This window comes from Boleophthalmus pectinirostris, unplaced genomic scaffold (assembly GCF_026225935.1).
Source record: "Boleophthalmus pectinirostris isolate CB_2022bp ecotype Guang Dong unplaced genomic scaffold, ASM2622593v1 HiC_scaffold_1, whole genome shotgun sequence".
NCBI lineage: Eukaryota > Metazoa > Chordata > Actinopteri > Gobiiformes > Gobiidae > Boleophthalmus > Boleophthalmus pectinirostris.
This window is the reverse complement of record NW_026570970.1, coordinates 4488789-4509349: the sequence shown is the minus strand read 5'-3', so window position 1 is coordinate 4509349 and position 20561 is coordinate 4488789. Positions and strand designations below refer to the sequence as shown.

At 41.7% G+C, this 20561-nt stretch overlaps 1 protein-coding gene across 1 annotated transcript in view; it reads left to right on the top strand.

The window, feature by feature from the left end:
* tmprss3a (transmembrane serine protease 3a) overlaps positions 1-18476 on the top strand; it is a 33638-nt gene extending 15162 nt beyond the window's left edge. The window contains exons 8-13 of the mRNA XM_055150826.1: positions 483-648; positions 6214-6380; positions 12731-12826; positions 14520-14662; positions 15765-15926; positions 18441-18476. Coding sequence (XP_055006801.1) covers positions 483-648; positions 6214-6380; positions 12731-12826; positions 14520-14662; positions 15765-15926; positions 18441-18476 — 770 coding nt within the window. The remainder of the gene's footprint in view (positions 1-482; positions 649-6213; positions 6381-12730; positions 12827-14519; positions 14663-15764; positions 15927-18440) is intronic.
* Positions 18477-20561: the final 2085 nt, after the last annotated feature.

Sequence of the window (20561 nt, the reverse complement as noted above, 5' to 3'; positions counted from 1 at the left end):
ACTCATATATCTGTGTGTGTGTGTGTGTGTAGATGTTACACTCATATATCTGTGTGTGTGTGTGTGTGTGTAGATGTTACACTCATATATCTGTGTGTGTGTTGTGTGTGTGTAGATGTTACACTCATATATCTGTGTGTGTGTGTGTGTGTGTGTGTAGATGTTACACTCATATATCTGTGTGTGTGTGTGTGTGTGTGTGTTGTGTGTGTGTAGATGTTACACTCATATATCTGTGTGTGTGTTGTGTGTGTGTAGATGTTACACTCATATATCTGTGTGTGTGTGTGTGTGTAGATGTTACACTCATATATCTGTGTGTGTGTGTGTGTGTGTGTGTGTGTAGATGTTACACTCATATATCTGTGTGTGTGTGTGTGTGTGTGTGTAGATGTTACACTCATATATCTGTGTGTGTGTGTGTGTGTGTGTGTGTAGATGTTACACTCATATCTGTGTGTGTATGTGTGTTGTGTGTGTAGAGTGTGGTTTCCGGCCTCAGTACACATCCCGGATCGTCGGGGGGAACCTGTCGAGGCCGGGTCAGTTTCCGTGGCAGGTGAGTCTCCAGAACAAAGGCGAGCACATGTGTGGAGGCTCCATCATCACGCCGCACTGGATCCTGACGGCCGCACACTGCGTCTACGGGTCAGTCTCATCACACTCTGCCTCTCCACCGCACACACACACACACACACACACCACAGCTCTACACACACTCCGGAATGTTCCACACTGTGACATTAAACAGCTCTATCTTGTATTTATTCAATTACTGGTGGTTTTAAAGCTCAAAAATACCAAGAAAAACAAGTATTCTGACTGTGAGTGGGTCGCCTCTCCACAGATCTGACCTGTAACTTGGCCTAGTTTGGGATCCATAATAATGAAAAAAACAACAATTTTCTTCATTATTTGTCTCCAAAACCAAAATTTTAAAACAGATAATGATTTAGTTTTTTTCAGTTTTCGATTTTGTGTTTAAATGAAAAATGGAAAAAACGGGTAATGGACTAAACAAGGACTGAACCAGGACTGAACCAGGACTGAACCAAGACTAAACCAGGACTGAACCAGTCTCAGTCCCTCTGTCAATCCCAGTTTGGTTCTGGTCTCAGCCCTGATCTTAGTCCCAGTCTGGTCCCAGTCTCAGTCCCGATCTCCGTCCCGCTCTCTGTCCCAGTCTCCGTTCCGGTTTCAATCCTGGTCTCAGTCCCGGTCTGGTCCCGGTCTCTGGTCTTGGTCTCGTCCCACTTTCTGGTCCCAGTCTCAGTCCCGGTCTGGTCTTGGTCTCGGTCCTGATCACCCGACAGTCTACGCGGGCACACCTCTGGGCTCGTCCCAACACCCAGTCCTCTTTTAGTCCTGTTTCAGTCCTGTTTCAGTCCTGGTTCAGTCCTGGTTTAATCCTAGTTTAGTCCTGGTTCAATCCTGGTTTAGTCCTGGTTTAATCCTAGTTTAGTCCTGGTTTAGACCTAGTTTAGTCCTGGTTTAGTCCTGGTTTAATCCTAGTTTAGTCCTGGTTGAGTCCTGGTTTAGTCCTGGTTTAGTCCTGGTTTAATCCTAGTTTAGTCCTGGTTCAGTCCCGGTTTTGTCCCGGTTCAGTCCTGGTTTAATCCTAGTTTAGTCCTGGTTTAGACCTAGTTTAGTCCTGGTTTAATCCTAGTTTAGTCCTGGTTGAGTCCTGGTTTAGTCCTGGTTTAATCCTAGTTTAGTCCTGGTTTAGTCCTGGTTTAGTCCTGGTTTAGTCCTGGTTTAGTCCTGGTTTAATCCTAGTTTAGTCCTGGTTCAGTCCCGGTTTAGTCCTGGTTCAGTCCTGGTTTAATCCTAGTTTAGTCCTGGTTTAGACCTAGTTTAGTCCTGGTTTAGTCCTGGTTTAGTCCTGGTTTAGTCCTGGTTTAATCCTAGTTTAGTCCTGGTTCAGTCCCGGTTTAGTCCTGGTTCAGTCTTGGTTTAATCCTAGTTTAGTCCTGGTTTAGACCTAGTTTAGTCCTGGTTTAATCCTAGTTTAGTCCTTGTTCAGTCCTGGTTTGTTTTTCTATTTTGATTTTAGAGACAAATAATGAAGAAAATGGTCGTTTTTTCATTTTCTTATTTTTGGTTTTATTTTGAAAAACAAACGAATGACAAACGAATGATTCTCCGTGAAAACAGAAAAGCTCTAGGACGTTTTTTTTTTTTTTTTTGACTGTTTACAAATACGAGGCCTGGATGGAATATTATTTATTTGTCTCCACGCGTCTCCAACACTCTGGCCCTATGTCCAAAATTCCGGACTGTCCCTTTAATGCACTTGCTGTAGGTTTCCACGGAGGGGAGGCCCTGGTGTGTTTTACGTGGGGCTTGTCTCGGGTTTGTTCGGTCGCGATGGTCGTTTCCAGTTTTGTCCGTGGTTCGTTTGAGGCTCGTGTGTCCGTGTCAGGAGAGAAGAGCGTTTCCCACCACAGTCCAGTTTAAAGAGCTGCTAAAGTGAAGGCTCAGGTTCCACTCCGACCTCAATTATCACGTTTCTGATGAGTCGCTGAAATTGATTGTTTCGTCTGATTGAGGTTTTGTTTCGATTTTGTCTCGGTTTTGTCTCGGTCTTGTCTCGATCTTGTCTTGATCTTGTCTCGGTCTTGTTTCGGTCTTGTCTTGGTCTTGTCTTGGTCTTTGTCTCAATTTTGTCTCGATCTTGTCTCGATCTTGTCTCGATCTTGTTTCGGTCTTGTCTCGGTCTTGTCTCGATCTTGTCTCGATCTTGTCTCGATCTTGTCTCGGTCTTGTCTTGGTCTTGTTTCGGTCTTGAAGGCACTTGGACTCGGTCTTGTCTCGATCTTGTCTCGGTCTTGTCTTGGTTTTCTCGGTCTTGTCTTGGTCTTGTTTCGGTCTTGAAGGCACTTGGACTCGGTCTTGTTTCGATCTTGTCTCGGTCTTGTCTCGGTCTTGTCTTGGTCTTGTTTCGGTCTTGAAGGCACTTGGACTCGGTCTTGTCTCGGTCTTGTCTCGGTCTTGTCTCGGTCTTGTCTTGGTTTTGTCTCGGTCTTGTCTTGGTCTTGTTTCGGTCTTGAAGGCACTTGGACTCGGTCTTGTCTCAATCTTGTCTCGGTCTTGTCTCGGTTTTGTCTCGGTCTTGTCTTGGTCTTGTTTCGGTCTTGAAGGCACTTGGACTCGGTCTTGTCTCGGTCTTGTCTCGGTCTTGTCTCGGTCTTGTCTCGGTTTTGTCTCGGTCTTGTCTCGGTCTTGTCTCGATCTTGTCTCGGTCTTGTCTTGGTCTTGTTTCGGTCTTGAAGGCACTTGGACTCGGTCTTGTCTCGATCTTGTCTCGGTTTTGTCTCGGTCTTGTCTCGGTTTTGTCTCGATCTTGTCTCGATCTTGTCTCGATCTTGTCTCGGTCTTGTCTCGGTCTTGTCTCGGTTTTGTCTCGGTCTTGTCTCGATCTTGTCTCGGTCTTGTCTTGGTCTTGTTTCGGTCTTGAAGGCACTTGGACTCGGTCTTGTTTCGATCTTGTCTCGGTCTTGTCTCGGTCTTGTCTCGGTCTTGTCTCGGTCTTGTCTCGGTTTTGTCTCGGTCTTGTCTCGATCTTGTCTCGATCTTGTCTCTTGTCTCGGTTTGTCTCGGTTTTGTCTTGGTCTCGATCTTGTCTCGGTTTTGTCTCGATCTTGTCTCGGTCTTGTCTTGTCTTGGTTTTGTCTCGGTCTTGTCTCGATCTTGTCTCAATCTTGTCTCGATCTTGTCTCGATCTTGTCTCGATCTTGTCTCGGTCTTGTCTCGTCGGTCTTGTCTCGGTCTTGTTTCGATCTTTGTCTCGGTCTTGTCTCGGTCTTGGTCTTGTCTCGTCTTGTTTCGGTCTTGTCTCGGACTTGTCTTGTTTTGTCTCGGTCTTGTTTCGGTCTTGAAGGCACTTGGACTCGGTCTTGTTCGATCTTGTCTCGATCTTGTCTCGGTCTTGTCTCGGTCTTGTCTCGGTCTTGTCTTGGTTTTGTCTTGGTCTTGTTTCGGTCTTGAAGGCACTTGGACTCGGTCTTGTTTCGATCTTGTCTCGGTTTTGTCTTGGTCTTGTCTCGGTCTTGTCTCGATCTTGTCTCGGTCTTGTCTCGGTCTTGTTTCGATCTTGTCTCGGTCTTGTCTCGGTCTTGTCTCGGTCTTGTCTCGATCTTGTCTCGATCTTGTCTCGGTCTTGTCTTGGTCTTGTCTCGGTCTTGTTTCGGTCTTGAAGGCACTTGGACTCGATCTTGTCTCGGACTTGTCTTGGTCTTGTCTCGGTCTTGTTTCGGTCTTGAAGGCACTTGGACTCGGTCTTGTTTCGATCTTGTCTCGGTCTTGTCTTGATCTTGTCTCGGTCTTGTCTCGGTCTTGTCTTGGTCTTGTCTCGGTCTTGTTTCGGTCTTGAAGGCACTTGGACTCGGTCTTGTCTCGGACTTGTCTTGGTTTTGTCTCGGTCTTGTTTCGGTCTTGAAGGCACTTGGACTCGATCTTGTCTCGGACTTGTCTTGGTTTTGTCTCGGTCTTGTTTCGGTCTTGAAGGCACTTGGACTCGGTCTTGTTTCGATCTTGTCTCGGTCTTGGTCTCGGTCTTGTTCGGTCTTGTCTCGGACTTGTCTTGGTTTTGTCTTGGTCTTGTTTCGGTCTTGAAGGCACTTGGACTCGGCCTTGTTTCGATCTTGTCTCGGTCTTTGTCTCGGTCTTGTTTCGGTCTTGTCTCGATCTTGTCTCGGTCTTGTCTCGTCTCGGTCTTGTCTCGGTCTTGTTTCGATCTTGTCTCGGTCTTGTCTCGGTCTTGTTTCAGTCTTGTCTCGATCTTGTCTCGATCTTGTCTCGGTCTTGTCTCGGTCTTGTCTTGGTCTTGTTTCGGTCTTGAAGGCACTTGGACTCGATCTTGTCTCGGTCTTGTCTCGGTCTTGTCTCGGTCTTGTCTCGGTCTTGTCTCGATCTTGTCTCGGTTTTGTCTCGGTCTTGTCTCGGTCTTGTCTCGCTGGCTCAGGTTCCACTCTGACCTCCTCTCAACACGTACTTACAGGTCCTCATTACACTCACTGGGTTTTTACTGGGACTTTACTTGTCCAATAATCGTGGATAATTATCACGTTTCTGATGAGTCGCTGAAATTGTTTGTTTCGTCTGATTGAGGTCTTGTCTTGGTCTTGTCTTGGTCTTGGTCTTGGTCTTGTCTTGGTCTTGTCTTGGTCTTGTCTTGGTCTTGTCTTGGTCTTGTTTCATCACGGAGAGGTTTTAGTCTTAGTTTAGTCCTGGTTTAGTCCTAGTTTAGTCCTGGTCTTAATTCTGGTTTAGTTCTGGTTTTAGTCCTGGTTTAGTCCTGGTTTAGCTCTGGTTTTAGTCCTGGTTTAGCCCTAGTTTAGTCCTGGTTTAGTCTTGGTTTAGTCCTAGTTTAGTCCTGGTTTTAGTTCTGGTTTTAGTCCTTGTTTAGTCCTGGTTAAGTCCTAGTTTAGTCTTATTTTAATCCTAGTTTAGTCCTGATTTTAGTCCTTGTTTTAGTCCTAGTTTAGCTCTGGTTTTAGTCCTGGTTTTAGTTCTGGTTTTAGTCCTGGTTTAGTCCTGGTTGTAATCCTGGTTTAGTCCTGGTTTTGTCCTGGTTTTGTTCTGGTTTAGTTCTGGTTTAGTTCTGGTTTTAGTTTTGGTTTTAGTCTTTTTTTAGCTCTGGTTTTAGTCCTGGTTTTAGTTCTGGTTTTAGTCCTGGTTTAGTCCTGGTTTTGTCCTGGTTTAGTCCTGGTTTAGTCCTGGTTTAGTCCTGGTTTTGTCCTGGTTTAGTCCTGGTTTTGTCCTGGTTTAGTTCTGGTTTTGTCCTGGTTTAGTTCTGGTTTTAGTTCTGGTTTTAGTCCTAGTTTAGCTCTGGTTTTAGTCCAGGTTTTAGTTCTGGTTTTAGTTCTGGTTTTAGTCCTAGTTTTAGTCCTTGTTTTAGTCCTAGTTTAGTTCTGGTTTTTAGTTCTGGTTTTAGTCCTAGTTTAGTTCTGGTTTTAGTTCTGGTTTTAGTCCTAGTTTAGTTCTGGTTTTAGTTCTGGTTTTAGTCCTAGTTTAGCTCTGGTTTTAGTCCTGGTTTTAGTCCTTGTTTTAGTCCTAGTTTAGTTCTGGTTTTAGTTCTGGTTTTAGTCCTAGTTTAGCTCTGGTTTTAGTCCTCAAACCTGCGTGAAATACTTTTACTTTTTCATTAAGTACTTTTTATTTTTATTTTTATTGTATTTGTATTTGTATTTGATTTCACCTTCCCCGTCTCAGCTTCTCGAACCCGGTGGAGTGGGGCGTGTACGCGGGCATCACGGAGCTGCCCGGGCACGGCTCTGCGGCTCTGGAGGTGGACAAGATCGTGTATCACGCTCGCTACAAAGGCAAACTGGACTACGACATCGCTCTCCTGAAACTGCGCACGCCGCTGCTCTTCAACGGTCAGACTTTTACTCACCTTTGACCCCAAGTTTGACGATGATTCGGGTTGTATGTATGAAAAGACCTGGTTTAGACCTGGTTTAGTCCTGGTTTAGTCCTGGTTCAGTTCTGATTCAGTCCTGGTTTAGTCCTGTTTTAGTCCTGGTTCAGTTCTGATTCAGTCCTGGTTTAGTCCTGTTTTAGTCCTGGTTCAGTTCTGATTCAGTCCTAGTTTAGTCCTGGTTTAGTCCTGGTTCAGTTCTGATTCAGTCCTGGTTTAGTCCTGCTTTTGTCCTCTTTTAGACCTGGTGTAATCCTGGTTCAGTCCTAGTTTAGTCCTGGTTTTGGTCCTGTTTTAGTCCTGGTTTAGACCCGTTTTAGGCCTGTTTTAGTCTTGCTTTAGTCCTGGTTTTAGTCCTGGTTTAGTTCTGGTTCAGTTCTGATTCAGTCCTGGTTTAGTCCTGTTTTAGTCCATCTTATACTTGTTTTAGTCCTGGTTTTGTCCTGTTTTAGTCCTGGTTCAGTCCTAGTTTAGTTCCAGTTTAGACCTGTTTCAGTCCTAGTTTAGTCCTGGTTTAGTCTTGGTTTAGTCCTAGTTTAGTCCTGGTTTTAGTTCTGGTTTTAGTCCTCGTTTAGTCCTTGTTTAGTCCTGGTTAAGTCCTAGTTTAGTCTTATTTTAATCCTAGTTTAGTCTTGGTTCAGTCCTGTTTTAGATCTGTTTTAGTCCAGCTTTAAACTTGTTTTAGTCCGGTTTTAGTCCTGGTTCAGTCCTAGTTTAGTCCTGCTTTAGTCCTGTTTTAGTTCTGGTTTAGACCTGGTTCAGTCCTAGTTTAGTCCTGCTTTAGTCCTGCTTTAGTCCTGTTTTAGTTCTGGTTTAGACCTGGTTCAGTCCTAGTTTAGTCATGGTTTTGTCCTAGTTTAGTTCCAGTTTAGACCTGGTTCAGTCCTAGTTTAGTCCTGGTTTAGTCCTTGTTTAGTCTTGGTTCAGTCCTGATTTAGTCCTGCTTTAATCCTGTTTTAGTCGTGTTTTAGTCCTGGTTCAGTCCTAGTTTAGTCCTGGTTTAATCCTTGTTTTAGACCTGTTTTAGTCCCCGTTTTGGGCCTGTTTTAGTCCTGCTTTAGTCCTGTTTTAGTCCTGGTTTTGTCCTGTTTTAGTCCTGGTTCAGTTCTGATTCAGTCCTAGTTTAGTCCTGGTTTAGACCTGTTTTAGTCCATCTTATACTTGTTTTAGTCCTGGTTTTGTCCTGTTTTAGTCCTGGTTCAGTCCTAGTTTAGTTCCAGTTTAGACCTGTTTCAGTCCTAGTTTAGTCCTGGTTTAGTCTTGGTTTAGTCCTAGTTTAGTCCTGGTTTTAGTTCTGGTTTTAGTCCTCGTTTAGTCCTTGTTTAGTCCTGGTTAAGTCCTAGTTTAGTCTTATTTTAATCCTAGTTTAGTCTTGGTTCAGTCCTGTTTTAGATCTGTTTTAGTCCAGCTTTAAACTTGTTTTAGTCCGGTTTTAGTCCTGGTTCAGTCCTAGTTTAGTCCTGCTTTAGTCCTGTTTTAGTTCTGGTTTAGACCTGGTTCAGTCCTAGTTTAGTCCTGCTTTAGTCCTGCTTTAGTCCTGTTTTAGTTCTGGTTTAGACCTGGTTCAGTCCTAGTTTAGTCCTGTTTTAGTTCCAGTTTAGACCTGGTTCAGTCCTAGTTTAGTCCTGGTTTAGTCCATGTTTAGTCTTGGTTCAGTCCTGATTTAGTCCTGCTTTAATCCTGCTTTAGTCCTGTTTTAGTCGTGTTTTAGTCCTGGTTCAGTCCTAGTTTAGTCCTGGTTTAATCCTTGTTTTAGACCTGTTTTAGTCCCCGTTTTGGGCCTGTTTTAGTCCTGCTTTAGTCCTGTTTTAGTCCTGGTTTTGTCTTGTTTTAGTCCTGGTTCAGTTCTGATTCAGTCCTAGTTTAGTCCTGGTTTAGTCCTGGTTCAGTTCTGTTTTTGTTCCTGTTTCCTGTCAAAAAATGTGTAACGAAAGAGAAAAAAAAACACATAAAAGTCACACTTTTTGGAGGAAATTAGTTTTAAATCCCTCGGGGAGCCACAGGTCGGAGACTCCTGATATCGGCCGATAATATCCACCAACCGATATCTGCTGACAAAAAAAAAACACACACAAAGTTAATACGAAGAGAAAATCAGACAAATCAAATACTTGTACTTTTTCCTCATTAATTACATTTTTAACCGGTACTTTATACTTTTACTTAAGTCGACTTTTCCATGTGATACTTTTACTTTTACTTGAGTATTTTTCATCTGGACTATGGGTTGGTGGACTATAAGTCCTGGTTTAGACCTGGTTTAGACCTGGTTCAGTTCTGATTCAGTCCTAGTTTAGTCCTGGTTTGTCCTCTTTTAGACCTGGTGTAATCCTGGTTTAGTCCTAGTTTAGTCCTGGTTTTAGTCCCGTTTTAGGCCTGTTTTAGTCTTGCTTTAGTCCTGGTTGAGTCCTGGTTTAGACCTGGTTCAGTTCTGATTCAGTTCCAGTTTAGTCCTGGTTTGTCCTCTTTTAGACCTGGTGTAATCCTGGTTTAGTCCTAGTTTAGTCCTGGTTTTAGTCCTGGTTTAGTTCTGGTTTAGTTTTGATTCAGTCCTGGTTTAGTCCTGGTTTAGACCCATTTTAATCCCTGGTTTAGTCCTGCTTTAGTCCTGGTTTAGTCCTTGTTTAGTCCTGGTTCAGTCCTAGTTTAGTTCCGGTTTAGGCCTGGTTTAGTCCTGTTTTAGACCCATTTTAGTCCTGCTTTTGTCCTAGTTTAGACCTGCTTTAGTCCTGTTTTAGTCCAGCTTTAGACTTGTTTTAGTCCTGGTTTAGTCCTTGTTTATTCCTGGTTTAGACCTGTTTTAGTCCCCGTTTTGGGCCTGTTTCAGTCCTGTTTTAGACCTGGTTTAGACCTGTTTTAGTCCTGGTTTAGTCCTAGTTTAGTCCTAGTTTAGTCCTGGTTCAGTCCTGTTTTAGTCCTGGTTTAGTCTTGGTTTAGTCCTGGTTTATTCCTTGTTTTAGTCCTGGTTTAGTCCTGGTTTATTCCTTGTTTTAGTCCTGGTTCAGTTCTGTTTTTGTTCCTGTTTCCTGCCAAAAAATGTGTAACGAAAGAGAAAAAAAACACATATAAGTCGCACTTTTAATTACATTTTTAACCGGTACTTTATACTTTTACTTAAGTCGACTTTTCCATGTGATACTTTTACTTTTACTTGAGTATTTTTCATCTGGACTCTGGCTTTGGACTATAAGTCCTGGTTTAGACCTGGTTTAGACCTGGTTCAGTTCTGATTCAGTCCTAGTTTAGTCCTGGTTTAGTCCTGGTTCAGTTCTGATTCAGTCCTGGTTTAGTCCTGCTTTTGTCCTCTTTTAGACCTGGTGTAATCCTGGTTCAGTCCTAGTTTAGTCCTGGTTTTGGTCCTGTTTTAGTCCTGGTTTAGACCCGTTTTAGGCCTGTTTTAGTCTTGCTTTAGTCCTGGTTTTAGTCCTGGTTTAGTTCTGGTTCAGTTCTGATTCAGTCCTGGTTTAGTCCTGTTTTAGTCCATCTTATACTTGTTTTAGTCCTGGTTTTGTCCTGTTTTAGTCCTGGTTCAGTCCTAGTTTAGTTCCAGTTTAGACCTGTTTCAGTCCTAGTTTAGTCCTGGTTTAGTCTTGGTTTAGTCCTAGTTTAGTCCTGGTTTTAGTTCTGGTTTTAGTCCTCGTTTAGTCCTTGTTTAGTCCTGGTTAAGTCCTAGTTTAGTCTTATTTTAATCCTAGTTTAGTCTTGGTTCAGTCCTGTTTTAGATCTGTTTTAGTCCAGCTTTAAACTTGTTTTAGTCCGGTTTTAGTCCTGCTTTAGTCCTGTTTTAGTTCTGGTTTAGACCTGGTTCAGTCCTAGTTTAGTCCTGCTTTAGTCCTGTTTTAGTTCTGGTTTAGACCTGGTTCAGTCCTAGTTTAGTCATGGTTTTGTCCTAGTTTAGTTCCAGTTTAGACCTGGTTCAGTCCTAGTTTAGTCCTGGTTTAGTCCTTGTTTAGTCTTGGTTCAGTCCTGATTTAGTCCTGCTTTAATCCTGTTTTAGTCGTGTTTTAGTCCTGGTTCAGTCCTAGTTTAGTCCTGGTTTAATCCTTGTTTTAGACCTGTTTTAGTCCCCGTTTTGGGCCTGTTTTAGTCCTGCTTTAGTCCTGTTTTAGTCCTGGTTTTGTCCTGTTTTAGTCCTGGTTCAGTTCTGATTCAGTCCTAGTTTAGTCCTGGTTTAGACCTGTTTTAGTCCATCTTATACTTGTTTTAGTCCTGGTTTTGTCCTGTTTTAGTCCTGGTTCAGTCCTAGTTTAGTTCCAGTTTAGACCTGTTTCAGTCCTAGTTTAGTCCTGGTTTAGTCTTGGTTTAGTCCTAGTTTAGTCCTGGTTTTAGTTCTGGTTTTAGTCCTCGTTTAGTCCTTGTTTAGTCCTGGTTAAGTCCTAGTTTAGTCTTATTTTAATCCTAGTTTAGTCTTGGTTCAGTCCTGTTTTAGATCTGTTTTAGTCCAGCTTTAAACTTGTTTTAGTCCGGTTTTAGTCCTGGTTCAGTCCTAGTTTAGTCCTGCTTTAGTCCTGTTTTAGTTCTGGTTTAGACCTGGTTCAGTCCTAGTTTAGTCCTGCTTTAGTCCTGCTTTAGTCCTGTTTTAGTTCTGGTTTAGACCTGGTTCAGTCCTAGTTTAGTCCTAGTTTAGTTCCAGTTTAGACCTGGTTCAGTCCTAGTTTAGTCCTGGTTTAGTCCATGTTTAGTCTTGGTTCAGTCCTTATTTAGTCCTGCTTTAATCCTGCTTTAGTCCTGTTTTAGTCGTGTTTTAGTCCTGGTTCAGTCCTAGTTTAGTCCTGGTTTAATCCTTGTTTTAGACCTGTTTTAGTCCCCGTTTTGGGCCTGTTTTTAGTCCTGCTTTAGTCCTGTTTTAGTCCTGGTTTTGTCTTGTTTTAGTCCTGGTTCAGTTCTGATTCAGTCCTAGTTTAGTCCTGGTTTAGTCCTGGTTCAGTTCTGTTTTTGTTCCTGTTTCCTGTCAAAAAATGTGTAACGAAAGAGAAAAAAAAACACATAAAAGTCACACTTTTTGGAGGAAATTAGTTTTAAATCCCTCGGGGAGCCACAGGTCGGAGACTCCTGATATCGGCCGATAATATCCACCAACCGATATCTGCTGACAAAAAAAAAACAAACACACAAAGTTAATACGAAGAGAAAATCAGACAAATCAAATACTTGTACTTTTTCCTCATTAATTACATTTTTAACCGGTACTTTATACTTTTACTTAAGTCGACTTTTCCATGTGATACTTCTACTTTTACTTGAGTATTTTTCATCTGGACTATGGGTTGGTGGACTATAAGACCTGGTTTAGACCTGGTTTAGACCTGGTTCAGTTCTGATTCAGTCCTAGTTTAGTCCTGGTTTAGTCCTTGTTTAGTCTTGGTTTAGACCTGATTTTAGTCCAATTTTAGTCCTGTTTTAGTCCCCGTTTTAGGCCTGTTTTAGTCCTGCTTTAGTCCTGGTTTAGTCCTGGTTTAGACCTGGTTTAGACCTGGTTCAGTTCTGATTCAGTTCCAGTTTAGTCCTGGTTTGTCCTCTTTTAGACCTGGTGTAATCCTGGTTTAGTCCTGGTTTTAGTCCTGGTTTAGTTCTGGTTCAGTTCTGATTCAGTCCTGGTTTAGTCCTGGTTTAGACCCATTTTAATCCCTGATTTAGTCCTGTTTTAGTCCTGGTTCAGTCCTAGTTTAGTTCCGGTTTAGGCCTGGTTTAGTCCTGTTTTAGACCCATTTTAGTCCTGCTTTTGTCCTAGTTTAGTCCTGGTTTAGTCCTTGTTTAGACCTGGTTTAGTCCTGCTTTAGTCCTGTTTTAGTCCAGCTTTAGACTTGTTTTAGTCCTGGTTTAGTCCTTGTTTATTCCTGGTTTAGACCTGTTTTAGTCCCCGTTTTGGGCCTGTTTCAGTCCCGTTTTAGACCTGGTTTAGACCTGTTTTAGTCCTGGTTTAGTCTTAGTTTAGTCCTAGTTTAGTCCTGGTTTATTCCTTGTTTTAGTCCTGGTTTAGTCCTTGTTTTATTCCTTGTTTTAGTCCTGGTTCAGTCCTGTTTTAGTCCTGGTTTAGTCTTGGTTTAGTCCTGGTTTATTCCTTGTTTTAGTCCTGGTTTAGTCCTGATTTAGTCCTGGTTTAGTCCTGGTTCAGTTCTGTTTTTGTTCCTGTTTCCTGCCAAAAAATGTGTAACGAAAGAGAAAAAAAACACATATAAGTCGCACTTTTAATTACATTTTTAACCGGTACTTTATACTTTTACTTAAGTCGACTTTTCCATGTGATACTTTTACTTTTACTTGAGTATTTTTCATCTGGTGTCTGCGCTTTTACTCCACCTCGTCCAGGTTCCGTGGAGCCCATCTGCCTGCCCAACCACGGGGAGGTGTACGAGGACGGGACCATGTGCTGGATCTCGGGCTGGGGGGCCACGGAGAACGGAGGTGAGTCCGGACCGGATCTGTCCCGCTTTTTCATAATCCACATATCGAGACACGGACTGAGCCGAGGACCGAGGGCCGGGGACCTCAGACTGATGTCAGTACTGTGAATGACTGAGTCCGGGTTTAGACCTGGTTTAGTCCTGGTTTAGACCTGATTCAGTTCTGGTTTAGACCTGCTTCAATCCTAGTTTAGTCCTGGTTTAGACCTGTTTTAGACCTGGTTTAGTCCTGGTTTTAGTCCTGTTTTAGTCCTGGTTTAGACCTGGTTTAGTCCTGGTTTTAGTCCTGTTTTAGACCTGTTTCAGTCCTTGTTTACTCTTGGTTTGACCTGGTTTAGACCTGGTTTAGTCTTGCTTTAGTCTTGTTTTAGTTCTGTTTTAGTCCTGGTTTAGATCTGGTTTAGACCTGTTTAGACCTGTTTTAATCCTGTTTTTGTCCTATTTTAGTCCTGCTTTGGTCCTGGTTCAGTCCTGTTTTAGACCTGTTTTAGTCCTGGTTTAGTCCTGGTTCAGTCCTGTTTTAGTCCTGTTTTAGACCTGTTTCAGTCCTTGTTTACTCTTGGTTTGACCTGGTTTAGACCTGGTTTAGTCCTGGTTTAGTCCTGTTTTAGTCCAGCTTTAGACCTGGTTTAGACCTGTTTTAGTCCTGCTTTAGTCTTGCTTTAGTCTTGTTTTAGACCTGCTTTAGTCCTGGTTTTAGTTCTGTTTTAGACCTGGTTTAGACCTGTTTAGACCCGTTTTAATCCTGTTTTTGTCCTATTTTAGTCCTGTTTTAGTCCTGGTTCAATCCTGGTTCAGTCCTGGTTCAGTCCTGTTTTAGACCTGTTTTAGACCTGTTTCAGTCCTTGTTTACTCTTGGTTTAGTCCTGGTTTAGACCTGGTTTAGACCTGTTTTAGTCCTGCTTTAGTCTTGCTTTAGTCTTATTTTAGACCTGTTTTAGACCTGTTTTAGTCCTGTTTTAGACCTGTTTCAGTCCTAGTTTAGTCCTGTTTTAGTCCTGTTTTAGTCCTGGTTTAGACCTGGTTTAGACCTGTTTTAGTCCTGCTTTAGTCTTGCTTTAGTCTTGTTTTAGACCTGCTTTAGTCCTGGTTTTAGTCCTGTTTTAGACCTGTTTCAGTCCTAGTTTAGTCCTGTTTTAGTCCTGTTTCAGTCCTGGTTTAGTCCTGGTTTAGTCCTGTTTTAGTCCAGCTTTAGACCTGGTTTAGACCTGTTTTAGTCCTGCTTTAGTCTTGCTTTAGTCTTGTTTTAGACCTGCTTTAGTCCTGGTTTTAGTTCTGTTTTAGTCCTGGTTTAGATCTGGTTTAGACCTGGTTTAGACCTGTTTTAATCCTGTTTTTGTCCTATTTTAGTCCTGCTTTGGTCCTGGTTCAGTCCTGTTTTAGACCTGTTTTAGTCCTTGTTTACTCTTGGTTTAGTTCTGGTTTAGTCCTGGTTTAGTTCTGGTTTAGTCTTTATCACCTCGATGACTCTGGCTTAGTCCACTTTTTTCCACACTCTGCTCAGACCCTTTTGTTTTTGTGTCTGTGTTGTTGTCTGTGTGTGTGTGTATCTGTCTGTGTGTTTGTGTCTGTGTGTTTGTGTGTGTGTGTCTGTGTGTTTGTGTGTGTGTGTGTGTGTGTGTGTCTGTGTGTGTGTCTCTGTGTATCGTTTGCGTGTCGTGTGTTTGTGTTTGTGTCGTCGTCGTCGTGTTCAGGAGAGTCCAGCGTGGTCCTGCGCTCGGCCGTGGTGCCCCTGATCTCCACTAAAGAGTGCACCCAGCCCGACGTGTACCCGGGCCTCATCTCCGCGGGCATGATCTGCGCCGGGTACCTGCAGGGCGGCGTCGACTCCTGCCAGGTACAAAAAAACAAAAACACAACCACGAGAACATTTAGACCACGACTTAAGACGAAGACGCTCACCAGAAGAAGACGTTTGGAAACACGAGGACGACGAAATCTGACGAAATCTGGGAAAACTGAGAAAATGTCCCGGTTTTTCTTCATCTCGACGTCACTGTGTCCTTTCTGTTTTCTGTTTATAAAATGCCGATTAATCTGTGGATTATAATAGTCCAGGAACACCAGGACCGAGACCGGGACCGAGACTGGGACCGGGACTGAGACCGGGACTGAGACCGAGACCAGAGTAGGACTAAGACTGGGACCAGGCCAGGACTGAGACCAGGACTGAGACTGGGACGGAGACTGGGGCCAGACCGGGACTGAGATCGGGACCAGAGTAGGACTAAGACTGGGATCAGGCCAGGACTGAGACTGGGACGGAGACTGGGGCCAGACCGGGACTGAGATCGGGACCAGACCAAAACCAGAGTAGGACTGAGACCGAGACTGAGACCAGGACCAGACCGAGACTGAGACTGGGACCAGTACCGGGACCGAGACCGGGACCGAGACCGGGACCGAGACCGGGACCGAGACCGAGACCGGGACCGAGACCAGGACCAGATCGAGACCAGAGTAGGACTGAGACCAGGACCAGACCGAGACCGAGACCGGGACCGGGACCAGACCGAGACCAGAGTAGGACTGAGACCGGGACCAGACCAGGACTGAGACCGGGACCAGACCAGGACTGAAAACGGTTCAGTCCTGGTTCAGTCCTTTATCCGTTTTTTTTTTTTTTTTTTTCATTTTTCATTTAAACACAAAATCAAAAACTGAAAAAACAAATCATTATCTGTTTTTTTTTTTCATTTTGGAGACAAATCATGAAGAAAACAGTTATTTTTTCCGTTTTCTTATTTTTAGTTTTATATTGAAAAACAAATGAACGAATGACACACGGATTCGGCGAGATCATGTGTGTGGATGTTTCTCATCCTCGTGTTTATTTTGATTTTATGTCGATGTAGTTTCCCATCTCTCTCTCTGTGTGTGTGTGTGTGTGTCCGTGTGGTTTGTGTGTTGTGTGTCCGTGTGTGTGTGTTGTGTGTCAGGGGGACAGCGGGGGACCTCTGGCCTGCGAGGACTCGTCGGTGTGGAAGCTCGTCGGCGCCACCTCCTGGGGGATCGGCTGCGCTGACGCCAACAAACCCGGCGTCTACACTCGGATCACACAGAGCCTGAGCTGGATCCGACAGGAGATGGAGGTCAGGACAGTGTTTTTTTTTTATTTTTTATTGCTGTGTAACTTTCTGGTTGGGCGTCCGTCACCGAAATGTCCCGCAGTGTGACTTTAAACAGCTCGACTTTACGTTCATTCAATCACAGGTGGTTTTAAAGCTCAAAAAGACCCAGAAAAACAACATTCTGACTGCGAGCGGGGTCGCCTCTCCACAGATCTGACCTGTAACTTGGCCCGGTTTGGTTTCTGTGGAACGTTCCAGACAAAGTAATAACATCTCCACGGAGAAAAACATCTGACAGAGCTTCAAACACAACAGACTCCAGGCGCTCCAAAGAAGTAAAAAAAAAAAAAAAATTGGACTAGGAAAAATATAGTAAAAGGCCTTTATTAACATGGCCAATAATTAATTAATAAAAAAATAAATAAATAAAATAAATAAATAATAATAAAATAAAATAAATAAAAAATGAAATAAAATAAATAAATAAAATAAATTTAATAAAATAAAAATAAATAAAAAATTAATATAAGTAAATAAATAAAAATAAATAAATAAATAATAATGAGCTTTTAATAAATACATAAATAAATAAAATAATAATAAAATAAATAAATTAAAAAAAAAAATAAATAAAATTAAATAAAAATAAATTAAATAAAAATAAATAAATAAATACAATAAAATTAAATAATAATAATAATAATAATGAGCTTTTAATTAAGCCCTGATGAAGACCAGTTAAGGTCAAACCATGTTGGCTTTGATCTTTTAAATAAAGACATTTTACTATATTTTTCCTCGTGTGATTTTTTTACTTTTTTTTTTTTTTTTACTTCTTTGGAGCACCTGGAGTCCTGTTGTGTTTGAGTTTTGAACCTTTTTCCAAGAGCGCCCTCTACCTGCTCCAACTGACTGGAACATCTGCAGCAAACAGCCACATTTTTCTCACAGACCTTCCTCCAGGAAATTTACACAACACATTTAGTAAACTTAAGGATTAAAAAACAAAAAAAAAAACAAAACGTAGAGCTGCTTGATTATGGAAAAAATCATTATCACGATTATTTTTTAGTTACATGATGCATTTAATCAGCATTTCTCTCTCTCAAAAAAACAAAAAAAACTATGTTATTGATAATTTACGCAAAACTTTCAAATTGAAAATAAATTCAGGCTACAAATCTGAACCTTAGAGCAGTTTTGTGATGTATAAAACATAAAATGAATAAACTTTGAACATGAAATAAGGCACAAAAACATAAAAAATAAACTCTTATAAGTCTATTCTAGTGCAATTAATTGAATTTTTATCGCGATTTTGATTTGTGTGTCAAACGTTCCCTAAACTCATATGATCGAGTTGAAATAATAAAGCTTAACAAAGTTTATTTTGGGATTTTTAAAAATATAAACAAGTAAATTTATTTTATTTGTAAATATAGAGATTGTAGAACAGCTGAATATAGAGTTTATTTTGGACACATTTATGTTTTTTTATGTCATATTTCATGTTCAAAGTTTATTTTATTCATTTTATGTTTTATACATCACAAAACTGCTCTAAGGTTCATGTAGACGAAATTTATTCAATTTGAAAGTTTTGTGTAAATTATCAATAACACGGTGTTGTTTTTGTTTATTTTTATTTTTTTTTTGAGAGAGAGAAATTCTGAATAAATGCATCACGTAACTAAAAAATAATCGTGATTTCAATATTGACCAAAATAATCGCGATAATGATTTTTTCCATAATCGAGCAGCTCTAGTTTTAAAAAATATATTTTTTGGGAAGTACAGGAAAGTTTCCTAAATGGCTACTAAAAAAATCTGTGTATCATTCGTTCATTTGGTTTTCAAAATAAAACCAAAAATAAGAAAATGAAAAAACAACAATTTTCTTCATTAAAACAACAGATAATTATTCTTTTTTTTTTTTTCTTATTCTCAGTTTTAAATTTTGTGTTTAGATGAATAATGGAAAAAACAGATATGACCGGTTCCCGTTTACGTGACCTGGTTCAGTCTGATGCCTGATCTGGTCCTGGTTTAGTCCTGGTCTGGTCCTGGTTTAGTCCTGGTCTGGTCCTGGTTTAGTCCTGGTCTGGTCCTGGTCTGATCCTGGTTTAGTCCTGGTTCAGTCCGGCATTACAGTTATTTTTGGTTTTATTTTGAAAAAAACGAATGAACAAAGGACACACTGATTCTAAAGCTGCATTGTGCAACTTTTCTGGCGGAAGGTCTGTCAAATGCTTTTCCCCGTGGACATGTTATTACATTATCTGGAATGTTCCACAGTGTGACATTAAACCTTTCTGTCTTCACGGAGACCAAACCGGACCGAGTTACAGGTCAGATCTGCGGAGAGGCGACGCCGCTCACGGTCAGAATGTTTGTTTTTCTAGGTATTTTTGAGCTTTAAAACCACCTGCGATTCAGTAAAAGTAAAGTCGAGCTGTTTAAAGTCACACTGCGGAACATATCCACAGAAACAAGCAGGTGAATGTGTTTACTATCCTTTTATTTTTGTTTGTTTTTTTCTTTTAGAGGGAAGAAACGCTCCAGGCCATCACCGCCAACTGAACCGAGTGTTGAGATTTTATACTCCAGAGAAGCGCTGCCCAAAGTGTGCCTAAAACCTCTTTTTTTTTTTAACAATAAAGAAACCGGACAAAGGAGCAGGAGCCGGAGTTAGGCATCATTTATTCCAAAATAGAAAGCTCTAAGGCAAAACAGACGAGAAAAAAGTGAACAACTCTTTTTAAAAACCAAGACGAGTGCGGAGTGACACGTCTGTACACCCCTGAAACCAGTAGGGGGCGCCATATCCACCGTTCAAGTCGGCTTTACAGGAGATACAAACGACGTCGCCGCGAGCCGGACTGTGTGTACATTTACGTTCCACCACTGGGAGGCGCCGTTTGTGCATTGAAAAAGACTTGATTTGTCCCGTTTGCCAAGCGATGCAAACTTAAGTTCATCCCGTGGTGTTTTTTTTTTTTTTTTTTTCCTGTTGTTTTTTTTGGGGGAAGTGATCGTAACAGCGTGCAGCGGAGAGAGTGTCCAGTGGGGGGCGCCGTGTGGGTGATTGAGAACAGCAGAGGGGGGATTGTGCGTCTGGAGAGAGCGAGGTTTGTGAGCACCCGCTGCGGTCCAGTGAAGAAGAAGAAGAAGACGAAGAAGAAGAAGGTGATATACACAAAATGGAAGTAACAACAGTTCACGTGGAAAAAAAACGTCCAAGCGGTAGGAAAGCGGAAATTTGCGAGCGTCGATCCGGTGTCGGAGTTATCTGCAGGAATGAGCCGCCACGAAATGTCAGTAAACGGGAAAAATTCTGAATTAAAACTGCACGTGCGGGCTGTTTTAAAGCTGCACTGTGTAACTTTTCGAGTGGAGTTTTACGTCGAATTTATTCATTTTTACAGATTTGCTAAGTTGTCGAAGTTTCGTCGCATTTCGTACAGTGACGGTAAATCTAAATCTAGCCTAAACGCTTTTCTCCATGTCTGGAATGTTTCACAGTGTGGCTTTAAACCTTAATGTCTTCACGGAGACCAAACCGGACCAAGTTACGGGTCGGATCTGCGGAGAGGCGATGCCACTCAGTCAGAATGTTGTTTGTTTTTGTAGAATTATTTTTTTTTTTCCCCGAGCTTTAATAAAACCATCTGGAATTAATTAAAAGTAAGGTAGAGGTAGATGTTTAATGTCACACTGTGGAACATTCCAGGCAGAGCGATGGCGTATCCATGGAAACAAGAAGGTGAAGGATAATAATTTTAAAACTAGGAATTTCAACGTTCACAATTTACATATCTGAAAAATTATTCTATTTTTGGTAGATAATAAATAGTCACAGAAAACAACAATTCTATAACAAGTAGATTTTGGACTAATAATAATAATAATAATATTTCGTCATGTCCTTGAACGCACCACTTTGATATTCAAGCATGTACAACTTAAACAGAAGTGATGGGTCAACTTTTTATATATAAAAATACAGATACTTAAAATTTCTTTTTTTTTTTTTTTTTTTTTTTTTTTACATTAAATTAAAGGTGCATTATGTAACTTTTCTGGTGGAGGGTCCGTCACCTGCTTGTTTCCACGGATACAGAAACATCGGGTGACTTTTGAGGAGCCACGATGGACGAGCGCGACTGAGATGTTTGTTTTTAATCCATGTGTCAATCGTTCGTTCGTTTGTTTTTCAAAATAAAACCAAAAATAAGAAGATGAAAAAAATTTTAACTATTTTCGTCATTATTCGTCTCCAAAACCGAAAATGAAAAAAAAAAAAAAACAGAAAACGATTTGTTTTTTAAATTTTCGATTTTGTGTTTAAATGAAAAATGGAAAAAATGGATAATGACCGTTTACCGTTTACGTGACTTAAACTGCGATGTCGGACTTTTGCGCCGCATATGGACTGATCCAGGACTGAGACCAGGACTGAGACCCAGACCAGACCAGGACCAGACCGGGACCGAGACCAGACCTGAGATCAGGACCAAAAATGGAAAAAATGGATAACAACCGTTTCCCGTTTCCGTGACTTGAACCGTGATGCCGGACTTTTGCGCCGCATTCGGACTGAACCAGGACTGATCAAGGACTGAGACTGGGACTGAGACCCAGACCAGACCAGGACCAGACCAGGGC